Genomic DNA, 21,334 nt, shown 5'->3' with positions numbered 1-21,334 from the left:
CAAACTATACCTTTTTGGAATTATGATTGGACAAGTGATGTGATATAGTTTTCAACATGATTGGAGCATTTTTAAAGTTTGACCTCTGTGTAATTCTTCATTGACCCCTAGCTGACTCCAGCTACCACCCTGGGATGGCTATCATACATTTTTGTGTAGGCCATGATACACTGAGGCTGGATTCTAAGTGTTGTTTCGTCCCCTTAAGGGGTACAGAAAACCTGCTTGGCCCATGGACTACAATTAATATGTATGTATGTAAAGACACAGTTTGCTTCCTTTGCCTCAGGGGTTAGCAATTAAGATGGCTCGTTTGTGTGAGTTAATTGGCAAAAAAAAAAAAAAAAAGGAATACACACATTATGACAAATTACATTGCAAATAAGTAACATTTTGCTTCGTCCTGGTCGGTGTACGACACGGGACCAGTCTTGTGTTTTGGGGTAGCTATATGAGAGGTGGAGGCGGGGTTTTGTTTGTAATTTGGTGAATGCGAGCACTGAGCCAACCAGTCTGTTGCTGTTGATTTAGTCATGTGTGTGAGAGCTGCTCGCTTACTTTAGTTTGAAACCTGTCGGGACAGTTGACGTTTTTCTGTTTTTTGGGAAGGGGGCGGGTGGGTTACTAAACCAGTTATTTAATCCTAACAAGTTTTCCTCATTTGTAATTTGATGAAATGAGGTGGCAGATTAATCACTTTGTCATCCACATCCACATGAAGATAATCCTGATGAAACTTGACCGTTTTTCTCGATGGCCTCATCAGCTCATATGTCGGTTTGATCATGTTGATTTAATGACCTTGTTTTTATTTTAATGAATTATTCCACTCTTCTCAATACCCAAGGTGACGGTTCTGTCTTTAGACCACCACTTTAGTTTTTTATTGATTATCTTGTCAGTTGTTTTATTTTGTTGTTTATTAAATGTCAAAAAAAAGAAGCCAAAAATGAACAAGGGGAAAAAAAAAAATCTGTTTTACTGACTTGCTCGTTCCAAATTGTAAATGAGTCATTTGGTTTATGACTGCTTGTAATTTTAAACCTGCTGTAAACCTTTTTTTTTTTAAGTAACCTATTTGTAATATGTTAAGTCGGTTCAACCAGAGCCGAGTTGGTGCAGAACAGATCAAAGCACGTTTGTTTCTAATTTATCTTGATCAGTATCCATTTAACCTGCCTTTCTTTCAACAGCATTTAAATCAGTCTGATTTTTAATTTTAATTTAACCAGGTTAGTCCCATTGAGATCAAAATCTCTTTTACAAGGGAGACCTGGACAGTTATAAGGGTTCGAATTCACCTAACCTGCACGTCTTTGGACGTACAGGTGGGAATCAATCCCATGAGCTTCTTGCTGTGAGGCAGCAGTGCCACTAACCCACCGTGCTGCCCAGCATGCTGCTGATGTCAGTTAAAACACATTTGAACTGTTTTAACACCCGTTTAATCCAGCCTGTCCTTCTTTTACGAATCAAGGTCCGTTCTTCAAATTTTAATGGAAAATCAAAATCCAGTTCCACAAGGTTTTGTTACAAAACCAGTTGAAGTCAAATGAGTTTAAACCAGTTTAACATGGTTTTAAACCAGTTCAAAAACAGCTACCTGGTTAAACCTCATTTCTTGAATCCACTCTCCCGGAGGACAGTTAAGGCCAGTGAATATGAGGCCGAGTCGAACCCGTTTAAGAAATATGAACCGCATTAAAATCACAGTCAAGCAGAAAAGGACCGCGCGTGTGCGTCGGTCTGCCAGCTGGTGCTTCACAAAAGCGTGACTCATGTTAGATCAACATGCAAATTAACCCAACCCATCATGACTGTCAAAAGAGCTGTAACTGTAGCAACCAAAAGCGTAGCTCTCCATCCATGATCTGGCTAAATCGCCGCTGTTGACCTTTGAAATCTGAGGCCTCCTGCTATGGAGTTGAACTTGTTCGATGGTACCAGGTGACATGATGATGATGCCTTTTTGTCTCTCTCCAAAAAAAAACTTTAAAAAGAGAGAAAGGATTTGGTGCCACATCTGTTTAATACTGAGAGATATTTTTAGAACGGCTCATGTTTTGTCTTGTTTCTGATGTTCAAGGGATTGTGGAAAAACTGAAATGGTGACGGCCCTTCGTCTGTTTTTCCTGAAGCTGTTTGACTGCAGACGTACATGATGTGTAAAGCGGATTGATATTTGTGAAAAAAAAAGTCTGATTCAAGAATCTTTTTACTTCATCTGCACTTCATTCTTATCTTTTGGTGCAGCTTCCTAACAGGATTTAGGACTTTTTTCTCTCTCAGGTGGAGTTGTAGATCCTCATCCAGATCATGCTATAGATTTTGGGGACCAACAGGCTTCAGGGCTGATATAGGACTGACTTAAAAAACAGATTAGAGTAAGAAGCCTGATAAAGAAACAGTGGCACAGTTGTTGAAGCGAGTTGTGCACGTGTGATGTTCAGCGATGAACAAACAATCTTTGATGTCCTCTCTCCCCTTTACTGGCCAACGTGTGACAAAAATGTTCATAATTGTTCTAATTATTTTCATTTTTGATTGTTTTCTTGATGTATGGATTAGTTGTTTGTTCCATAAAATGTCAAAGTGGTGAAAAATGATGGTCAGGTGATGCAATTTATCAGATAGTCAGTTTAATGTCAGAAATGAGGAAAAAAGCAGAAAATATTCATGTTTAAGAAGCTGAAATCAGAAAATTTGGACTTTAATGGCAAATTGATGACCAAGATAGCTGTAGATTATTATTCAATCACTGATTAATCGATTAATTGTTGCAGGTCTAATTGTTATGTAAAATGGTAGTTTGAGGCGGTGCGCCTCCTGTGGCCCCTTGTGTCTGTCTCGGGTCCATGTGGACGTGACACCAAGGCCACTTCCTGTCTTTGTTTTTTGGGGCATCAGCATGATGTCACCATCTGACAGGCCCGTGAAGGAATCGTGTGTGGACGTGATCAGACACAGGAAGGTCCAAATGCTGAAAAGGTGTCTGCAGAAGCCCGGTTCTGTGAGGCGGCGGATGCGGTAAAGAGCATCACCGCCACGTACTCGTTGATTTGACCTCAAAGTCTCAATTTCTGACCAATGCAGAGCAATTTCTTTCAGTATTGGTTCCATAAGAAAGCAGTTTTAATGTTGAATAAATTCTGAAAAAAAACTTCAGAATATTATCCGTTATCAAGTCTTTCACCAATGAATATGGCTTTATACACCCTTCAGAAAACCATACACCCTTCGGCCTCAGGGTGTATGGTTAAAACAACTTGATAATGATTTTATCATATACCTATACATGATAAATGTTGTATGGTTTTCTGAAGGGTGTAAAAAGCCATATTCATTGGTAAAACAACTTGATAATGATTTTATCATATACCTATACATGATAAATGTTGTATGGTTTTCTGAAGGGTGTAAAAAGCCATATTCATTGGTAAAACAACTTGATAATGATTTTATCATATACCTATACATGATAAATGTTGTTTGGTTTTCTGAAGGGTGTAAAAAGCCATATTCATTGGTAAAACAACTTGATGATGATTTTATCATATACCTTTAAATGATAAATGTTGTATGGTTTTCTCAAGGGTGTAAAAAGCCATATTCATTGGTAAAACAACTTGATGATGATTTTATCATATACCTTTAAATGATAAATGTATGGTTTTCTCAAGGGTGTAAAAAGCCATATTCATTGGTAAAACAACTTGATAACGATTTTATCATATACAGTGGTCCCTCGTTTATCGCGGGAGTTACATTCTAAAAATAACCCACGATAGGCAAAATCCCTGAAGAAGTCAGCGTTACTGTTTACAATTATTATAGATGTCTTAAGGCTGCAAAACCCCTCACTACACACTTTATACACTTTTCTCAAACAGGCATTAACATTTTCTCACTTTTCTCTACTGTGTAAACACTCAAAGTTCAAACCTTAGTAGAAAAAAAACCGTTTTACTATAAATAATTATGATGGCTTTTAGAACTAATGAATTTAATTTTAACGATCAACCTACGAGTTTGGATACGTAAGAAATTATTAATAGTGACTCACCAGTATTTCACAGTTCCTCTGACTGCACCTCTTCATTGTGGCGCCGCTCTGCTGTCCGGATTGGCTGATTACTCGGGTGGTATGAAAAATATTACCCGTCTGCGAAAAAGGTGTATTGCTATTTATTCTTTAGTGTTTTATCCAATCACATTGGTGTATCATATATAGGTATATGATAATTTTATTAAATTCCTAATTTTAGTTTGTTAAAAAATAACTGCAATCTGATCGGTAATTAATACTTTGAATAGTAAGTTAAATGTGACAATGATGCCTCACATTTACCCATTCACACACAGATGCGATGCAAGACGCCTCCATCTGGTGGGGATTTGAACCATAATCAGTAGAAAACTAGGTTGATCTTAAAAAATTCCACAGAGGTGACTGCTGCTAACGTCTTTTTACATGAATAACACAAAGTTAGCTTGCATTCTTTTCTCGTCTTGTAAATGACACACCAAATTACAAATAAATACATTGGCATGTGTTTGGACAGAGAGGTGTGAGGGGCAAAAGAAGAAATGCAAAAAGTACAACACAATTTTTCCTTGTACTTTTAACTTTTACTTAGTTTATGCTGCATTTTATTGGTAACATTCTTGCAAACACATAAAACAGCGTTAGTCTCAGCAGAGTTTAAAATAATTTTCTTCACATTAATTTTTGGTTTGAAAGTCAACTGCTTTATTTTATTAAAGTATTATCAGTATTTCAGTTGGTTTAGCTTTTAAATTAAAAAATTCCAAAACCTTGACAAACTTGTAGGTTATCTGACTAAATTGGAATTTCTTTAATTGCTTATATTACGTTCAGTGTTTTGATGACTAAAACACATTTTATTAAAATTAATAATAGTGTTTAAAAAAAAAAAAGAGAGAGACCATGATTCCTGTTGTTCGGTGGTGTTTGTTGAGGTGTTTTTTGGTGAGACCAGGCCTGGTTAAAAGCCGACTTTATTGAGTTTCCCTGCAAAACCACAGACTCTGTGAAATGACAGTGTATCAGTCAGTCGTCACCGTGCTGCTGAGGATCATTTTGTGGCTCCTCTTTGTGTAATGTACAACTTTTTAGCTGCTTACAAGCCGTTTTATTGGTGTCAGGCTTTGATTTTAGGAGCGTGACTCCTGTCAATCTTTAAACAGGATTGAGGTTTTTGTACAAACTCAGCACATCATAAAAGCCAAATCTTTGCTGAACACATCGAAATGATCTGAGAGATTTGTGCAGTCTATCCAGTGGGCCTGGTTTTATGTTGGATAAAGTGTGGGCCGGGGTGCTCCTGGGTCAATCAAGGTAACTGTGCTTCATGTGTTTGTAGGAACAGACCCAGAGCTCATTGGCTATGATCACGATTCATCACTGTCATGGACTGTAATACACAGAATTCAGAACTCAGTTGGCTGCAGTGCAGCTTTCTGCTGGGACGGTCAATCAGCCAGTACACCAACTCTGGATAATGTAGCCAAAAACTGAATTACACACAATACCAATGATAGAGAAGTGCTCACATAATCACAATCCTGAACTGAAAACATACAGAAAAAGCTGAATAAATTTAGAGTGTGCATTTCCCTCACAGAAGATTGTACTAGTACTGGGGTAAGCTTGACGAGTTTTGACCATCATGAGCCTTGGGTGCATCATCACAGTAATGTTGCTGAATTTCTGTGCTGTCCCACTAAACAATGTCTGAAGGCCATAACCGATCAAAAACCCTCCACAGAGACAAAACCATTCCAGAGCTGTTGGGTTTATATCCTTCACCCTACTAGTTAGCCATTAACTATATTCCCTCCTATCTAGCAGAAGTGATTTCCGAGTCCTCCCCTGCCTTACACCTAAATTCTCAACACTTTTTGATGCCATTTTTGCTCGAGCTGGGAGACTGATCTCCCAATAAGATATACATCACGATACTTTGGTGTCGATATGATACCCATCACGATGCCTAAGAAATGCAATTTTGCAAGTTCAGCAAATGGATATTAGTACAACCCCTGGCAAAAATTATGGAATCACCGGCCTCAGAGGATGTTCATTCAGTTGTTTAATTTTGTAGAAAAAAAGCAGATCACAGACATGACACAAAACTAAAGTCATTTCAAATGGCAACTTTCTGGCTTTAAGAAACACTAAGAAATCAAGAAAAAAAGATTGTGGCAGTCAGTAACGGTTACTTTTTTAGACCAAGCAGAGGAAAAAATATGGAATCACTCAATTCTGAGGAAAAAATTATGGAATCACCCTATAAATTTTCATCCCCCAAATTAACACCTGCATCAAATCAGATCTGCTCATTGACATTGACCCTATGCCATGACATTGACCCTATGTGTCTTTTTGCAAGGAATGTTTTTGCAGTTTTTGCTCTATGGCAAGATGCATTATCATCTTGAAAAATGATTTCATCTTCCCCAAACATCCTTTCAATTGTCCAAAATATCAACATAAACTTGTGCATTTATTGATGATGTAATGACAGCCATCTCCCCAGTGCCTTTACCTGACATGCAGCCCCATATCATCAATGACTGTGGAAATTTCCATGTTCTCTTCAGGCAGTCATCTTTATAAATCTCATTGGAAAGGCACCAAACAAAAGTTCCAGCATCATCACCTTGCCCAATGCAGATTCGAGATTCATCACTGAATATGACTTTCATCCAGTCATCCACAGTCCACAATTGCTTTTCCTTAGCCCATTGTAACCTTGTTTTTTTCTGTTTAGGTGTTAATGATGCCTTTCGTTTAGCTTTTCTGTATGTAAATCCCATTTCCTTTAGGCTGTTTCTTACAGTTCGGTCACAGACGTTGACTCCAGTTTCCTCCCATTCGTTCCTCATTTGTTTTGTTGTACATTTTTCGATTTTTGAGACATATTGCTTTAAGTTTTCTGTCTTGACGCTTTGATGTCTTCCTTGGTCTACCAGTATGTTTGCCTTTAACAACCTTCCCATGTTTGTATTTGGTCCAGAGTTTAGACACAGCTGACTGTGAACAACCAACATCTTTTGCAACATTGCGTGATGATTTACTCTCTTTTAAAAGTTTGATAATCCTCTCCTTTGTTTCAATTGACATCTCTCGTGTTGGAGCCATGATTCATGTCAGTCCACTTGGTGCAACAGCTCTCCAAGGTGTGATCACTCCTTTTTAGATGCAGACTAACGAGCAAATCTGATATGATGCAGGTGTTAGTTTTGGGGATGAAAATTTACAGGGTGATTCCATAATTTTTTCCTCAGAATTGAGTGATTCCATATTTTTTTCCTCTGCTTGGTCTAAAAAAGTAACCGTTACTGACTGCCACAATCTTTTTTCTTGATTTCTTATAGTGTTTCTTAAAGCCAGAAAGTTGCCATTTGAAATGACTTTAGTTTTGTGTCATGTCTGTGATCTGCTTTTTTTCTACAAAATTAAACAACTGAATGAACATCCTCCGAGGCCGGTGATTCCATAATTTTTGCCAGGGGTTGTGTGTGTGTGTGTGTGTGTGTGTGTGTGTGTGTGTGTGTGTGTGTGTGTGTGTGTGTGTGTGTATATATGTATATATATATACACACACACGGTAGGGTTCAGAATAATAGTAGTGCTATGTGACTAAAAACATTAATCCAGGTTTTGAATATATTTCTTATTGTTACATTGGAAACAAGGTACCAGTAGATTCTCACAAATCCAACAAGACCAAGCATTCATGATATGCACACTCTTAAGGCTATGAAATTGGGCTATTAGTAAAAAAAAAAGTAGAAAAGTGGGTTTTCACAATAATAGTAGTGTGGCATTCAGTCAGTGAGTTTGTCAGTTTTGTGGAACAAACAGGTGTGAATCAGGTGTCCCCTATTTAAGGATGAAGCCAGCACCTGTTGAACATGTTTTTCTCTTTGAAAGCCTGAGGAAAATGGGACGTTCAAGACATTGTTCAGAAGAACAGCGTAGTTTGATTAAACAGTTGATTGGAGAGGGGAAAACTTATACGCAGGTGCAAAACATTATAGGCTGTTCATCTACAATGATCTCCAGTGCTTTAAAATGGACAAAAAAACGACGCGTGGAAGAAAATGGAAAACAACCATCAAAATGGATAGAAGAATAACCAGAATGGCAAAGGCTCACCCATTGATCAGCTCCAGGATGATTTCTTGGATTTATTTGAGATCTGGTAGAAAACAATGCATGTGCCAGATGGAAATATGTTGCTTTCTGTGTTGTGATCAAAGCGTTCGGGCTTGTGAATGATGGATGTTTGTGGTGTGTATCTCCACCATGAGGATCTCTGAAGCCACAATAAACTCCCTGAGATGTTCGTATGCCTTAATGTTGACTACCCAGCATTCTTTGAGGCTGTTAAGCCCATAGCAGTGGACGTGCTGAAACAGGATGTCTTAAAAGATGAGTCGGTGAAACACAAATAAGAGCTTTGCAACAAAGTGCGAACATTAAAAACACTATTTTAAAAATGTTTTTCACTTTTATTCATGATGACTGTTAAGTGTTTGGTTTATATCATACTTCAGAGTTAACGTGTGTGTGTGTGTGTGTGGATCACTGCCCATATTTGTTCAGCCACATAGTTTTGAATATAGTTTGTGTATGTATTTCTTTATTCATTAAGCTTCTGCAAATAGACTGACGCACTCACGTGACATCAACCCCCTCATCACTTAGTTCAGGAAACTAACATTTTGTAACATGTTGACATTAACTATAATCAAAACTAGCCAACAAAATAATCGCCAAATCTCAGGCATTGCAAAGAAATGGTTTTCTGTAAATTATTTTACACTAGTCAACACGATTTTTCTTGCATGGAGTTTTTCAATTAATTTGGGTCATTTGGGGGCACTGAATCCAAATCTGGTGTTGTCAATCACATCATGTTTTTGAGATATGAGAACATATTTCTGGCATCAAGTATTGAAGCAAAAGCTGCCGTCTGGCACATGTCTTCAATATTACGATTTTGTGTAATCCATCAATATGGAACATGCAGATCGCAAAAAAATGTGATGTGATCAAGGAAATCTGAGCTCAGACTCAGCACCACAAAATCACCCTAAGTCAGTTGTTCAAGTCCATGCAAGAAAACTATTATATTTTTGTTTTATTTATTATTATTTCCCTCCTCTTCACTCAGATTGGACTGTACTTTCACGGAGAGACAAAAATTCTTTTTTCTTTTTCTTTGTTCCCTCCAGTAGACATTTTCAGACTTGCCAGTCCACCCTGCTGTGTCTCTCTGGACCGGCTGTCAGTCTGCCTCCAGGGTCTGTGTGTCCAAACGTGTAGCTCCGTTTGTGTTTGTCATGTGACCCGAGTCTGTGGTCACCACAGAGAGCCGTGACACGGATCCAACAATCTGCTGTTTGTCTGCTGCAGCGGAGGAGTGGGGCCGGCGCTCTGACACGTCTCTGCTTCCGTATACTGTGTCCTCTCCAAAACTCAATGCAGCAGCTGCTGTCCGCTCTGGATGTCCAAACTGAGCACAGCCTGTTTCTCTAACACTGATGGGGGTTGCTTTCTTCAGTTTGTTTAGTCTGATAAAAAATTTAGTTTTTCTTATGGATAAGTGACTGAAGTTTGCAAGACGCCTCAAGTAGCTGCTCTGGAACCTCAGTCGGAAAACGTTGAGATGTGAGTGGGGTAAATAAGTCCACTCCACTCGGCAGATTTCACACCGTCTTCCTGACTGATCATCTCCACTTTGGTTCAACATACTTTCACAAAATAATGTTGCTGTTCCCAGTAAATACCATCCACATTTTCAGCCTTATGCGTTAATTCGTTTTTGAGATATTGGTGCTTTAAAAACGGGGTCTGGTGCTGATTTTACTTTTTAAAACTAATGCTCAGTTCAGTACGTTGTGAACTATTCACACTGTATGTGTAAAATTTCGAGTTGTTGTTCTTCAGTACAACACTTACTGTAAAAGAAGATCCACAGTTGCATATTTATCAGTTTATCCCTTGCTACAAAAACCTATAAAGTTCCTTTGTGTTTTGGAGCAGTTTTGGCATTCTGTATCTCCACAACAAAGCACACCAGATCTTTCACATTTTGGTGTTCAGTTCTCATGTTGTAATATAGTAGTAACACTAACAAAGTATTTTTCAAAAAGAAACATTTTCTGATTGAGACATTAAATATGAGGGATAAAATCATTTGAAGGCTGTCTTTCAAATGCATTATGTTATTTTTGTTCATACGAGTGTAGGCTGAAAAGTTCTAAGGCTCACCAAGAAGGAGAAGTGCCATTTCAATAAAACTTGGCATGCATTAAGTTCAACTCTTCTGATGACTGTGTTACTTTCTTCCAGGTTGTGAGGTAGTTTGTGGTTCATAGCCAAGTTTGAATGTTCGTGGTAGAGGGAAACGGCAAAAATGGACAAAATCTGGCATCACTGTGTGATTAATTACCTGCATAAGAAGGGGTTAAAGCCCAAGGACATTCATGCGGCTATGGTTCCTACATTAGGGGATGAAGCTCCCTCCATATCTACAGTGCAGAAGTGGGCAGCTGAATTTAAGAGGGGCAGAGAGAGTCTTGAAGATGACCCAAGGTCTGGGCGGCCTGCAACAGCCACAACCCAGAAAAACATTGACCTTGTTCATGAAATGGTGATGGACGACAGATGATCGATGATTAATCAGCTAGCAGATGCTGTGGGAATATCCCGTGAGAGAACTGAACACATTCTGCATGAAGAACTTGGAATGTCAAAGGTGTCAGCTCAGTGGGTGCCATGTCTTCTGACGCCTGATCAGAAACGCACCAGGCTAGTCATGTCGAAGGCAAACTTGGCGCAATTTGAAGAGGATCCAGCCAATTACATGTAACGTTTTCTTACCCAGGTTGAGTGTTGGGTTTACCACTTTGAACCAGAGACAAAAAAAAACAATCAATGCAGTGGAAACACCCAAGGTCACCACCTCCAAAGAAGGCCAAGGTTGTTTTGTCTGTGGGGAAGGTCATGGTTTCAGTTTTCTGGGATGCCAAGGGCATTGTGTTCGTGGACTATCTTGAAAAGGGACAAACCATAAATGGACAGTACTATTCTAACCTACTGAGACAGTTACGCGAGACTATCAAAAAGAAGCGACCAGGAAAGCTGACGAAAGGGGTGCTGTTCCATCAAGACAATGCCCCAGCTCCCAAGTCAACAGTGGCCATGGCCACTATCCATGAGTGTGGATTCGAACTGGTAGATCACCCACCATACTCCCCTGACTTGGCACCCTTGGACTTTCATCTGTTCCCAAACCTGAAAAAGAAGTGTGTGGAGTTACAGGGAGACTATGTAGAAAAATAACACTGAATTTGTTCAATTCGACAACTGCCTTAGAACTTTTCAGCCTACCCTCGTATGTATAATACCTCTATAGATCCTTGTCATTTGATTGGTTGATTGTATGCCACATGATATTATTTGTCCTGTTTTAGATTAAAATAGTCCATTATATGATTTATGTCATGTGCAGTTTGGTTCCATTTACCATTCACTTTAGTTCCATACATTTCACTCCACTGAATGACTCCACTCTCTTTTCATAAAAATGTGTCCATGATATAAAGAACTTATCTATAGCGTGTGGATTTTATCTTGACTATGACCTGTTTAAGTGACATATAAAACAAATAATGAATATTTTTCCATTTGTGCAATGGAAACAATATTTTCATTTGTTACATTCTTACCATTGCACTCTTAAACATTAATTATTTAATATTCATACACAGCTTGACTAGCAAGGGTACTTATTGTTTTAGGTGACTGCATCAAAGGAGCGCCCATTGTTTTAATAAATAAAGAAGAGGTAAACACTAAACCAGGTAGACAAATTGGTATCGTGACACACTTTGGACCTCCCAAATTTCCATTTTTGGCAGTTTGTGAATGTTTTTCACTTCGCTTATTCGCACATTGGTGCGTGGCCACTGGATGAATTAAACATTTTTTTCTGTTCTGAGAATGTACTGTTAAACCAGAAAACCTTCAGAGGGAAAGTTCAGTTTTTATAACCTTTCAAGAAGAACTTTCTGTTGTGGTTTGTATGTTTTGAGTTGTACCTGTTGTTTAGTTTATAATCTGCTTATTTTGTTCTGTGTCAGAATTCAGGATCTGTTGGTATTTGAGGAGTCGGTGAGCGTCAGAAGGTCCATAAATGTGCCATAAAAGCTGCAGCTGAATATTAACCTGTCCAATGGATTTCAGTATTAGTGTCGCACCAATAAACTGCATTTGCATGTCAAAAGCAAACAAATGGCTGCTGTTCATACATGACCCTTTTTTTTGAATATGTAAAGTTTTCTGTTGATTTAACACATGCTTTACCTCTCTGATACAGTCTTTAGTACAATATAAAATGTTTTGTTTGTTGACAGGAATAAAAGAACAAATTGGCCACATGATCACCTTTTGAAGGACAGGTGTCATTTGTGATCATTTCCAACTATGTCATTATGGCTGAATTGCTTCACAAGAACAAAACTCTGCTTTTAATATTAATCTCCTTTTTTGTATACACATGGAAACTTTTATTCATTTGCTATCGTTTTACAAATATTAATATAAGAAAGCACCACAATTCTCTAACATTTCTAATCAAACTAGAAAATTTTAATCCACTGAATTCTAAGTTTTGACTTTTTTGTTATGGTAATTTGTTCCTTTTTATATTTATTTACTTTTTGAGTAATAAGGCTTATTACAAGTATTTGTCCTTTTGTATATTTTTAACTTATATCACACAATTTCAGTTGACTTGGTTTGCTACAACTCCTCATGCTTTCATTTTGAATGAGAACCATGTTTTATTTAGTAAAAACTGGTGGTCTTATGACAGATGAGCAGCAGTAGGAACCTCTGGTGGCCACTGGATCTAAGCTTCAGGAATGAATAACAATCTCATTTGTAGCTATAACCTCAACTGTACCTGCTCATACTTTCCATCATGCATGTGGTAACAAGATTATTTCCTGCCACAAGTGCAGGAGCCAACAGGCCGGTCTGTGGTATATGACATGCAAAATGAAGTTGGTTTTTGTATTGATCTGGTCTGTAAAAGTGAACCAAAGTTGAACCAGTTTTTCATTATTGTTTGATCTTTTCATGTGGTGAGTTACAAGATGATGGCATTTATTGTTTTTGAGTTAATGTGTTTAGCTCTTTATTCACTCACTGCACTTTCCAGATTACATGCCTAGACTTGTTCAAAGCGGAGGAAAATAAAACACGGGCTGTTCTGTGTGACATGTCTTGTAGAACGGCACAATGGAGGATGGGAAGCCGGTGTGGGCGCCCCACCCAACAGATGGCTTCCAACTGGGAACCATCGTGGACATCGGAACCGACAGTCTCACCATCGAGCCTCTCAAACAGAAGGGAAAGGTCAGTAAACTGAGGGGTTGGCATGATGAACTTGACAAAACCTTTTGGTCTAGCAAAATGGGTGGGGCTGGAACTTCATTTATTTATTTTCCAGCTTGGCACACAGAATTGAAACGGGGCTTGTCAGAATAGCTTTGAGTCCTTTAAACAAGCTTTTATCAAAACGACTGGCCTTTCTGTGTGGAGTTTGCATGTTCTCCCCGTGTTTGTGTGGGTTCCCTCTGGGTGCTTCCTCCCATGTCCAAAGACATGCAGGTGAGGTGGATTGGAAATTTTTGTCCGTAGGTGTGACTGTGTTTGTCTGTCTATATGTGTCCCTGCGATAGACTGGCGTCCTGTCCAGGGTGAACCCGCCTCACGCCCTATGACTGTTGGGAAAGGCTCCAGCCCCCCGTCACCCTTAATTGAGTAAGCGGTTGAAGATGAGTGCGTGTACCAAAGGTCTGGTGGGTTTATGCCGTGGGTCATCATCGCAGTCAACGTGTAAACAATGTCTGATGTGCTGGAGTCTGTAGTATATACTTGATATGACTCTACGACGCCCCTTGGGTGGGACTTCACTCTATCGCAGGTTACTTCCTCAACTAAAGCCGGTACCCATTTACAGCTGGACGAACTGGGATGATGTCCAAGGACACTGATTGAAGCCCGAGTCTATGTGTTGATAGTGTAACTCCTTATCTCACCGAGCTTCCTGTATTTGACGAAGGTTGTTTAAAAAAGGTGAATTTGTCCTTTAATTGCAGCATCCATTCTCCCTCCCCTGCAGTTTCTCTGATTCTCGTACCTCTGTTAATGACTTAATGTGTCGCGTAACCTCGTGTGGAAGCAATAAAACATTACTGACTCATTGATTGACCTGCAGTTGGTTCAGAAGGCTGAATGTTGCCGAGTGCAAAATTAATCTGTGATCTGAAGTTAAGTGGCTCTTTAGAACGAGACTAATAAGCTTTTCTTTGCATCTCTTAATTCACTTTTCTGCCAGACGAGGGGCCGTGTGGCTCTCGGCAAAGCTTTAATGTGTGTGCGAGCCGGTCTCTACGGTAACCCCAAAGCTTGGGGGTCGTGTTGGTAATCGTTCCTCCAGGAGGCTTCTGCAAAAGGACGTGTCTCTCTTGTGAAGCAGAATCGGTCACTGTCACACGTGGAGCAGAAAGATTCTGTGCTTTAAGTTTTTAACTCCGCTGGCAGTTTTTGTCAAATTCGGCCTTTGTGCTTTTTTTCTGTCCTGCGTTTTGTGTTTCTGGTTGGACTCTGTACATTTAAAAAGCTGCAGTTTTACTGCAGCTTTTATTATCCTCCTCAGCACTCTGCAGTATTTACTGCAATGTCTTCAGTAGTTATTATGGCCCTGACCTTTGCGCTCCATGCACTTTATATTTATAAGACTGGTTGTGCTGCTCGACCATAACTGGAATTTTTTTTTTTTTTGCGATAAACTTGCATGTTGTTCAACAATTTCTCTTAAAAACTGCATTTTATATCTTTACTAACTGATCATAAGGAAGGATGTAAAATGGTTCCAACTTTATTTGAACCATTACTGATGAAATAAACCAACAGCTCCTAAAACATTAATTTTGTTATGGTAATGCAAGTTAATTTATTAAGTTATTTCAGTTTTTGGTGGCGTTCCAGTTGGTACAGCCTCACAAAATATATTTGCTAGTTTTCTTTAAAAAAGGCCAATTTTAGCATTAGTTTTACAGAAGACATATGAGACGCTGGACATTTGATCTGTTTTCACCTTCATATATTTCATTCACTCATATCGGGGTGAATGTGAGGCATTATTGTAAAGTGCTTTGAGTGTCTGATGCAGATGGAAAAGTGCTATATAAATGCAGTCCATTTTTCTTGCATTAAAATCCTTCTGTGTTTTCACACTACCAGAAAGATATAAAAGTGGTGAAGCAACAGACAAAAGCTGCAGGATTTTTTCCATTCAGACACACGGGTCTCTTGGTGGCTTCCCTCACTAGTTTTCTTCTTGCACGGTCACTCAAGTTTTTGAGAGCTGCCTTCTAGACTATAATTACATCTTGATTTGTTTCAACACTATTGTGGTGGAGCACAGAAGCAAAATCACAGCAAAGGTATCACTGTGCAAATAGTTGTGTACCTGACTGTTTGTTTATTTTATTTTAGCTTTTGGCTGCCCTCGGTTTCTCAGTCACCACACTGGATCTGGTAGAGATCCACATTCTGATTTGGCAGAAGTTTTATACTGGATGCTCAGATGCTCTCCTTGACTCAAGTTCAGTTGTATCTAGACGATCCTTCCGCCAAAGGATCCAGTCCGCTTAACCACTGCGATCCGATGAGGTCGGGTGTGCAGAGTGGTGTGGCTGCATCAACCTGACTGACTTCAGATGGAAAGTTTTTATTCAATGTGTATGTAAACCAATGTCCAGTCATATGTGGTACATTAATGGGTCTCTAAAGCCTGGCAGACTAAATTCAGAGCAACAGTATCACCCAGTTTAAAAAAAAAAAACTAAAAATCTGTTTGTCATCTATGAAGGAAGAGAAACCGTTTGGCTGCTCAGTCGTGTGCTGAACGTGGCTCCTCAGATCTGTGCTGACCAGAGTTACCGGTCTGTCAGAACAATGTGCAGTCTGTGCCGCAGTGTCCACGTTGTGCCAGCGTGTGACGACCATGTGTTTACGTAATGTGACAGCAGGCAGAGCGCCAATATCTTTACTCATCTCGCTCCCTGTTCGTTTCATGGAACCACGGAGAAAATGACCAAACGTTCCACATCCAGTCCCGATCTTAAACTCTACAAACGTGTCACTGTTGAAGCACAAAACACATTCGAGGTCAGTTCACTCTCAAAAAGCATCGTCTGAAAGAAGACTGACCCTCGTGTTACCGATGGCTTTAGAGGCTGGTCGTTTGTTTGCATCAAGTGCTGTAATCTTAAAAATACTATTTTTTCATTATTAATGTGATGTTTATAGCTGAACACCTCATTAGAGCACAAACTTCTGCAAGGGTTAAGAATAACGAATAGAGCTGCATCTCATTGAAATAGTAACTAAGTTACTGTCCAGTCTGTGCTGGATTTAAGTAATAACGGCTTCTTTTGGTATTATTCTGCACAAATGGTGAAGCTTCACACAGTCAAACATTGGAGCTTTTCTTCCAGGTTCTTAGTGCAGGTGTTTTTTTTTTTTTTTTTGTCTTGCCACATCTCCACCTCCTCTCCCTTCCAGTTTCTCCTCTGCTTTCTCCTCACGTCGTGGAGTCCGGCCAGTTTGGGCTGAGAATGTGGGACATGATGGGACTGGAAAGAGTGAATGGACTGTAGCTTGTCTTTATACGTGCACAATGAACAGCAGAGGTTGCACGTTCGGGAGTCGATATTGATGCTCGTGCACCACCGACCGGAATGTCCCTGAGGTCACAGGCGTCCTCATAAACCCTCCTGCATGAGTTCAACATGCTCGACTTTGTGAGCTGAAGAATATAACCTGTAGTAAATGGCTGGAAAAAGCCTGAAAAAAAAAAATTAAAAAATCATTTATGTTTGGCAAGTCTGCAGTTTTTGGTTAATTACCTTTGATGCGTTAAGGCTGTGTGTTTTTTGATTTATTAGCAGGATAACTAAAAAATGAGTGAATACCTTTTTTTTTTTTTTTTTTTTTTTTAAACATAGTTTAAGAAAAGGCTGCTGGTTGGCCTGGAATGGACACCACTGAACCTGATTACAAACCATAAAAAATAGACATAACCAGGAAACACAGAACTGATTATTATTATTACTTTTTTATTGCAAAACAGGGATGTTTGTACAGCCAGTTTTCATGTTGGAATAGGTTTAAATAAACTCCAGATAAATTTAGGGGAAATTGTGACATCTTAAACATTTTAAAATAAGATTATTTTTACTTGCAGAATTTCTAGCCAGTAATGTTATCCATTAATGGATAGAGTTAAGATATTGTATTATTTAATTTTATTTAACATTGTTATTATTATTGTAAAGTTTGCAAGCTTTGCTGTCTCACTATTGAATGAATATTTAATTAACTTATTTATTTTAAGTAAAAATCCTGGATTTACTCTGAACAGAAACATTGCATTTAAAGCTGGAGCCAGCATATATTCATATCCATTTTGGAATAGGGCACGGTACCACAGAGGGACCTGCTGAAATGTGGTGAAAGGGTTCGGTCCAACATGAAAGGAAACAGTCATATTTGCTCTTCTAGTTCTAGTTTCATCTTGTATCATTACCTCGTTCTTCATACTTTCAGAGACTATGTTAAGAATTTAAGAGTCGTCTTCACGGCTTGCTGCATCTGCACTTTGCAGTCTGAATCCTTTGCATTTGAGAGTAGATGCTGCAGTGACGTGACGGTATCACACGTTCACATGTTGGCCGGCTGTGACTCCCGCTGCTGTGTAAAATCCTGTTTCTGAAGCCTCGCTGTTAAAGGTCACAGTTTCCACCTGCTGGTGTTTCTTTGTACGTGTGCACTTTGATCTGTGATGATATCATGTAGGCTGATCCTGGTCATGAGCAGGTGTCAGCCTTTGAAGGGCGGTTGTGGGACGTCCTAACTGTTGTTCCACCGTTTTTCCCCCATGAACTACAAACAAAAACACCAAAATGAAAGATGGCTTGTGTGTTTTTAATGAGCTGTCAGATCCTTTTGTTTCCTTGTCGTTTGGCTACGTTGTTAATAATGCAGCGCGGCGGCCGTCTGCTGTGAAAGTGTTGATCGGTCGTCTCGGTCTGGCCTCCCCTCGATCTGATCCTGTTACCTCCTGCCTCCAAATAATTCATCAGGACGAGGCGGGTCAAGGTTGGGGCAGCGGGTGGATTCAACCACACCTGTGACTAATGACCGTTTAGGATCAAAGTCATGGGTTTGGGGATTTTTTTTTTCTACTTGAAAAATGAAGTGTCAGAAAAATAAAGCGCCCCCCCCCCCATGAACTTCACTTATGCTCATTCTTGTTTATATTTATTTGGTTGAAAACTTAATAATAAAAAATTATTTTGACAAAATTTAAACTGCTTTGTCTCATTCAGTTGAGTCTAGTGTAATGTTTTGTGGCTTTTTTAAATTTTTTTATATAGACATTTTTGGCTCCCATCAACCAAGTCTTCCCTGCAGAGGATGACGTCAACAAGCACGTGGAGGATAATTGTAAGTTTATCGTATTAAATAAATACGAGGTTGGTGTTGGAGTCACGTTTTAAGCTTTTTGTGCTGGAGATGTTTCTGTGTGTCACTAATTTGTCCCGTTTCTGTGTCTCAGGTTCTTTGATGTACTTGAACGAAGCCACGCTGCTCAACAACGTGCGCGTGAGATACAGCAAAGACAAAATCTATGTGAGTAAAGGAAGGGAGGAAAATTCAGGATTATGCAGGAAGGTGGAAAATAATTACATCTCAAATTTCAACAGTGACCTCTCCAATACTTTCTTAAAAACAATTAAAAAAAAATTACTAAAAGGTGCTCACTTGACCAAAAAGTTCTCCCCTTTCCACAAATTCCAAAAACACACCTAATTTCCCAAAATGTCATCACAATCCAAATAAATTTTGAGGCTTTTCCAGTGGATTTGGCTGTGGGTGAGACTGTGCAGAGTGACATCTAGTGGATGAAGTAGGCATTGCTCATTTTCACATTGAAGGTCTGTTTGTTTTCCAGACGTTTGTAGCCAACATCCTGATCGCCGTGAACCCGTACTATGACATTCCAAAGCTTTACTCTGAAGAGACCATTAAACAGTACCGGGGGCGCTCGCTGGGCACGCTGCCGCCTCACGTCTATGCCATCGGTACGTGATGCCAAACCCCCCCCCACCCACCCACCCTTCTCACTGCTGTTTTCAGTGTTATGCTTTTTTATTTTAAGAGGTTTATTGGGTTATTTGAGCATTTCAATCATAATCTAATTAATAGATTAGTTTGTGTCTCAAAAACCTTTGTTGGAATAAATCTATTTAATTAAAATCATTCATGTCTCAACAGGCTTATTTTCCAAAAAGAGTGAGAGTGAGAGCAAGAAAAGAATGAATTTTTATCCTTAGATTTTTATTGTATGGTAATCCAAAATTTCGTAACTGCAGTTTTTCACCTGTCCACTTGGGGGCAGTCACTCCTTGGATATTTTCCAAACCTTGCCTGGTTGATGTTTTGGAGTTAAATCTCTCAGGTTTGTTTCTGTGTCCAATCCGACGTCCACCTCCTTGTGTCTCAATCAGCTGATAAAGCGTACAGGGACATGAAGGTCCTAAAGATCAGCCAGTCCATCATTGTCTCGGGGGAGTCCGGTGCTGGGAAAACTGAAAACACCAAGTTTGTTCTGAGGTGAGGTTCAGTCAGATAAGCTGCTGCTGCTTCCAGTGTCCTTGCACAGTTTCCTGACTGGTGACACTCTGATCCTTTCCACAGGTACCTGACGTCGTCTTATGGAACCGGACAGGACATCGACGAGAGGATTGTGGAAGGTCAGATTCAGTTTTGCCGTTTTTGCACGAGTCAAAGTCGTGGTTTTGTTCTGCATGATGTCCACTTTGACTTTATAACTTCCTGAATCCGACAGCAAACCCCCTGTTGGAGGCTTTCGGGAATGCCAAAACGGTCCGGAATAACAACAGCAGTCGCTTCGGAAAGTTTGTGGAAATCCACTTCAATGAAAAGGTGCAGCGGAAGTGTGCGACTGCAACTTTCTCTTTTTAATATTTAACTTATTTGTCCTTTTGGGGTGTTTCTGGGTATAAAGTGTTTGAAAATGTTGTCAGATGAATTTTTTTTTTCTGACAGATGGTGTTCTCAGGGTGTGGGTTTTTTTTCTCTTTAATGACTGTTTCTGCCATCAGAACGCTGTCGTTGGAGGCTTCGTGTCACACTACTTGCTGGAGAAGTCGAGGATCTGCAGGCAAGGCCAGGAGGAGAGGAACTACCACATCTTCTACCGGCTGTGCGCAGGAGCACCAGAAGACATCCGGCAGAGGTTCCACCTCAGCACGCCAGACACATTCAGGGTACGAACACACTCAGTTATGGGTCTGAAGACAAAAGTTAGGCCTTACATTTCCTTCCGATTTGGACCAAACTTGGTGGAATGAGTGAGCGTCAACCAAAGATAAAATCATTGAATTTTTAGTAAAATTGGGTAAAAGGCAAGGTCACAGGCCAAGGTCAAATTCTAACCAAATGCTTGTGGCAATGTGGGAAGTGTCTGAAATTCTGAGCACAACCATTGACTGGGTTGGTTAATGCAGATGAAGATGATCCACACACACGAGGCTCAGTTAAAAATCAACTTGTGTGCATTAGTTTTAGGCAGCAAGTTGATGACTTGCTTTTGAAAAACTGTATTTATTTTATTGAAAGTTGCAGGGGAGACATACTACTGGATGTTGAGTTTTTGTTTGGGGTTTGTAGCTCAGTCACGGGCTGAGATATGACTGTGATTAAAGGTTAATAATGTATTTTACGACGGCAGGCCTCAGCTGCTTCCTCACCAAAGTTGATTAACTGGTGGAAACTACAGCAAACAAAACAACTTTGCAGGATGACATTTTTCTGATTTCAGGTTGGCACTCTCTCTGACAGCAGAGGGCAGCACTGAGCCTGCAATTGTAACTGTCCTCTGAAGCAGCTCATTTTTTAATTAATTTTTTTATCTGCGATAAGGGTGGTTAATGTAGTGATAATGTCTGTTTGGATGAGAAACTCTCGTGCACTCATCTGACATCATCACGCTCACTTTCAATCTGTCCATCAAGTACTAAAATAAACAGTCTGAAGCTGTTTCCTTTGTCTGGCCTTGATAATATATATATATATATATATATATATATATATATATATATATATATATTATTATCAAACCAGATTTCAGAA

General features: G+C 39.5%; 1 protein-coding gene across 3 annotated transcripts in view; it reads left to right on the top strand.

The window, feature by feature from the left end:
- The window catches only part of myo6a (myosin VIa), a 105,976-nt gene that overhangs the window by 10,252 nt on the left and 74,390 nt on the right, over window positions 1-21,334 (top strand). For 2 of the 3 annotated variants that reach the window (XM_034161612.1, XM_034161611.1), the window contains exons 2-9: window positions 13,334-13,459; window positions 18,553-18,622; window positions 18,735-18,808; window positions 19,131-19,260; window positions 19,687-19,792; window positions 19,877-19,932; window positions 20,028-20,125; window positions 20,305-20,469. In XM_034161612.1, the coding sequence (XP_034017503.1) occupies window positions 13,343-13,459; window positions 18,553-18,622; window positions 18,735-18,808; window positions 19,131-19,260; window positions 19,687-19,792; window positions 19,877-19,932; window positions 20,028-20,125; window positions 20,305-20,469 (816 nt within the window). In that variant the 5' untranslated portion in view covers window positions 13,334-13,342. Of the gene's footprint in view, window positions 1-13,266; window positions 13,460-18,552; window positions 18,623-18,734; window positions 18,809-19,130; window positions 19,261-19,686; window positions 19,793-19,876; window positions 19,933-20,027; window positions 20,126-20,304; window positions 20,470-21,334 lie in introns of those variants that run through there. The other variant, XM_034161613.1, reaches the window with a different exon arrangement.

This window comes from Thalassophryne amazonica, chromosome 21, assembly GCF_902500255.1.
Source record: "Thalassophryne amazonica chromosome 21, fThaAma1.1, whole genome shotgun sequence".
NCBI lineage: Eukaryota > Metazoa > Chordata > Actinopteri > Batrachoidiformes > Batrachoididae > Thalassophryne > Thalassophryne amazonica.
Note: the sequence above shows the minus strand (reverse complement) of the source record. Positions and strands in the feature narration are given on the sequence as shown.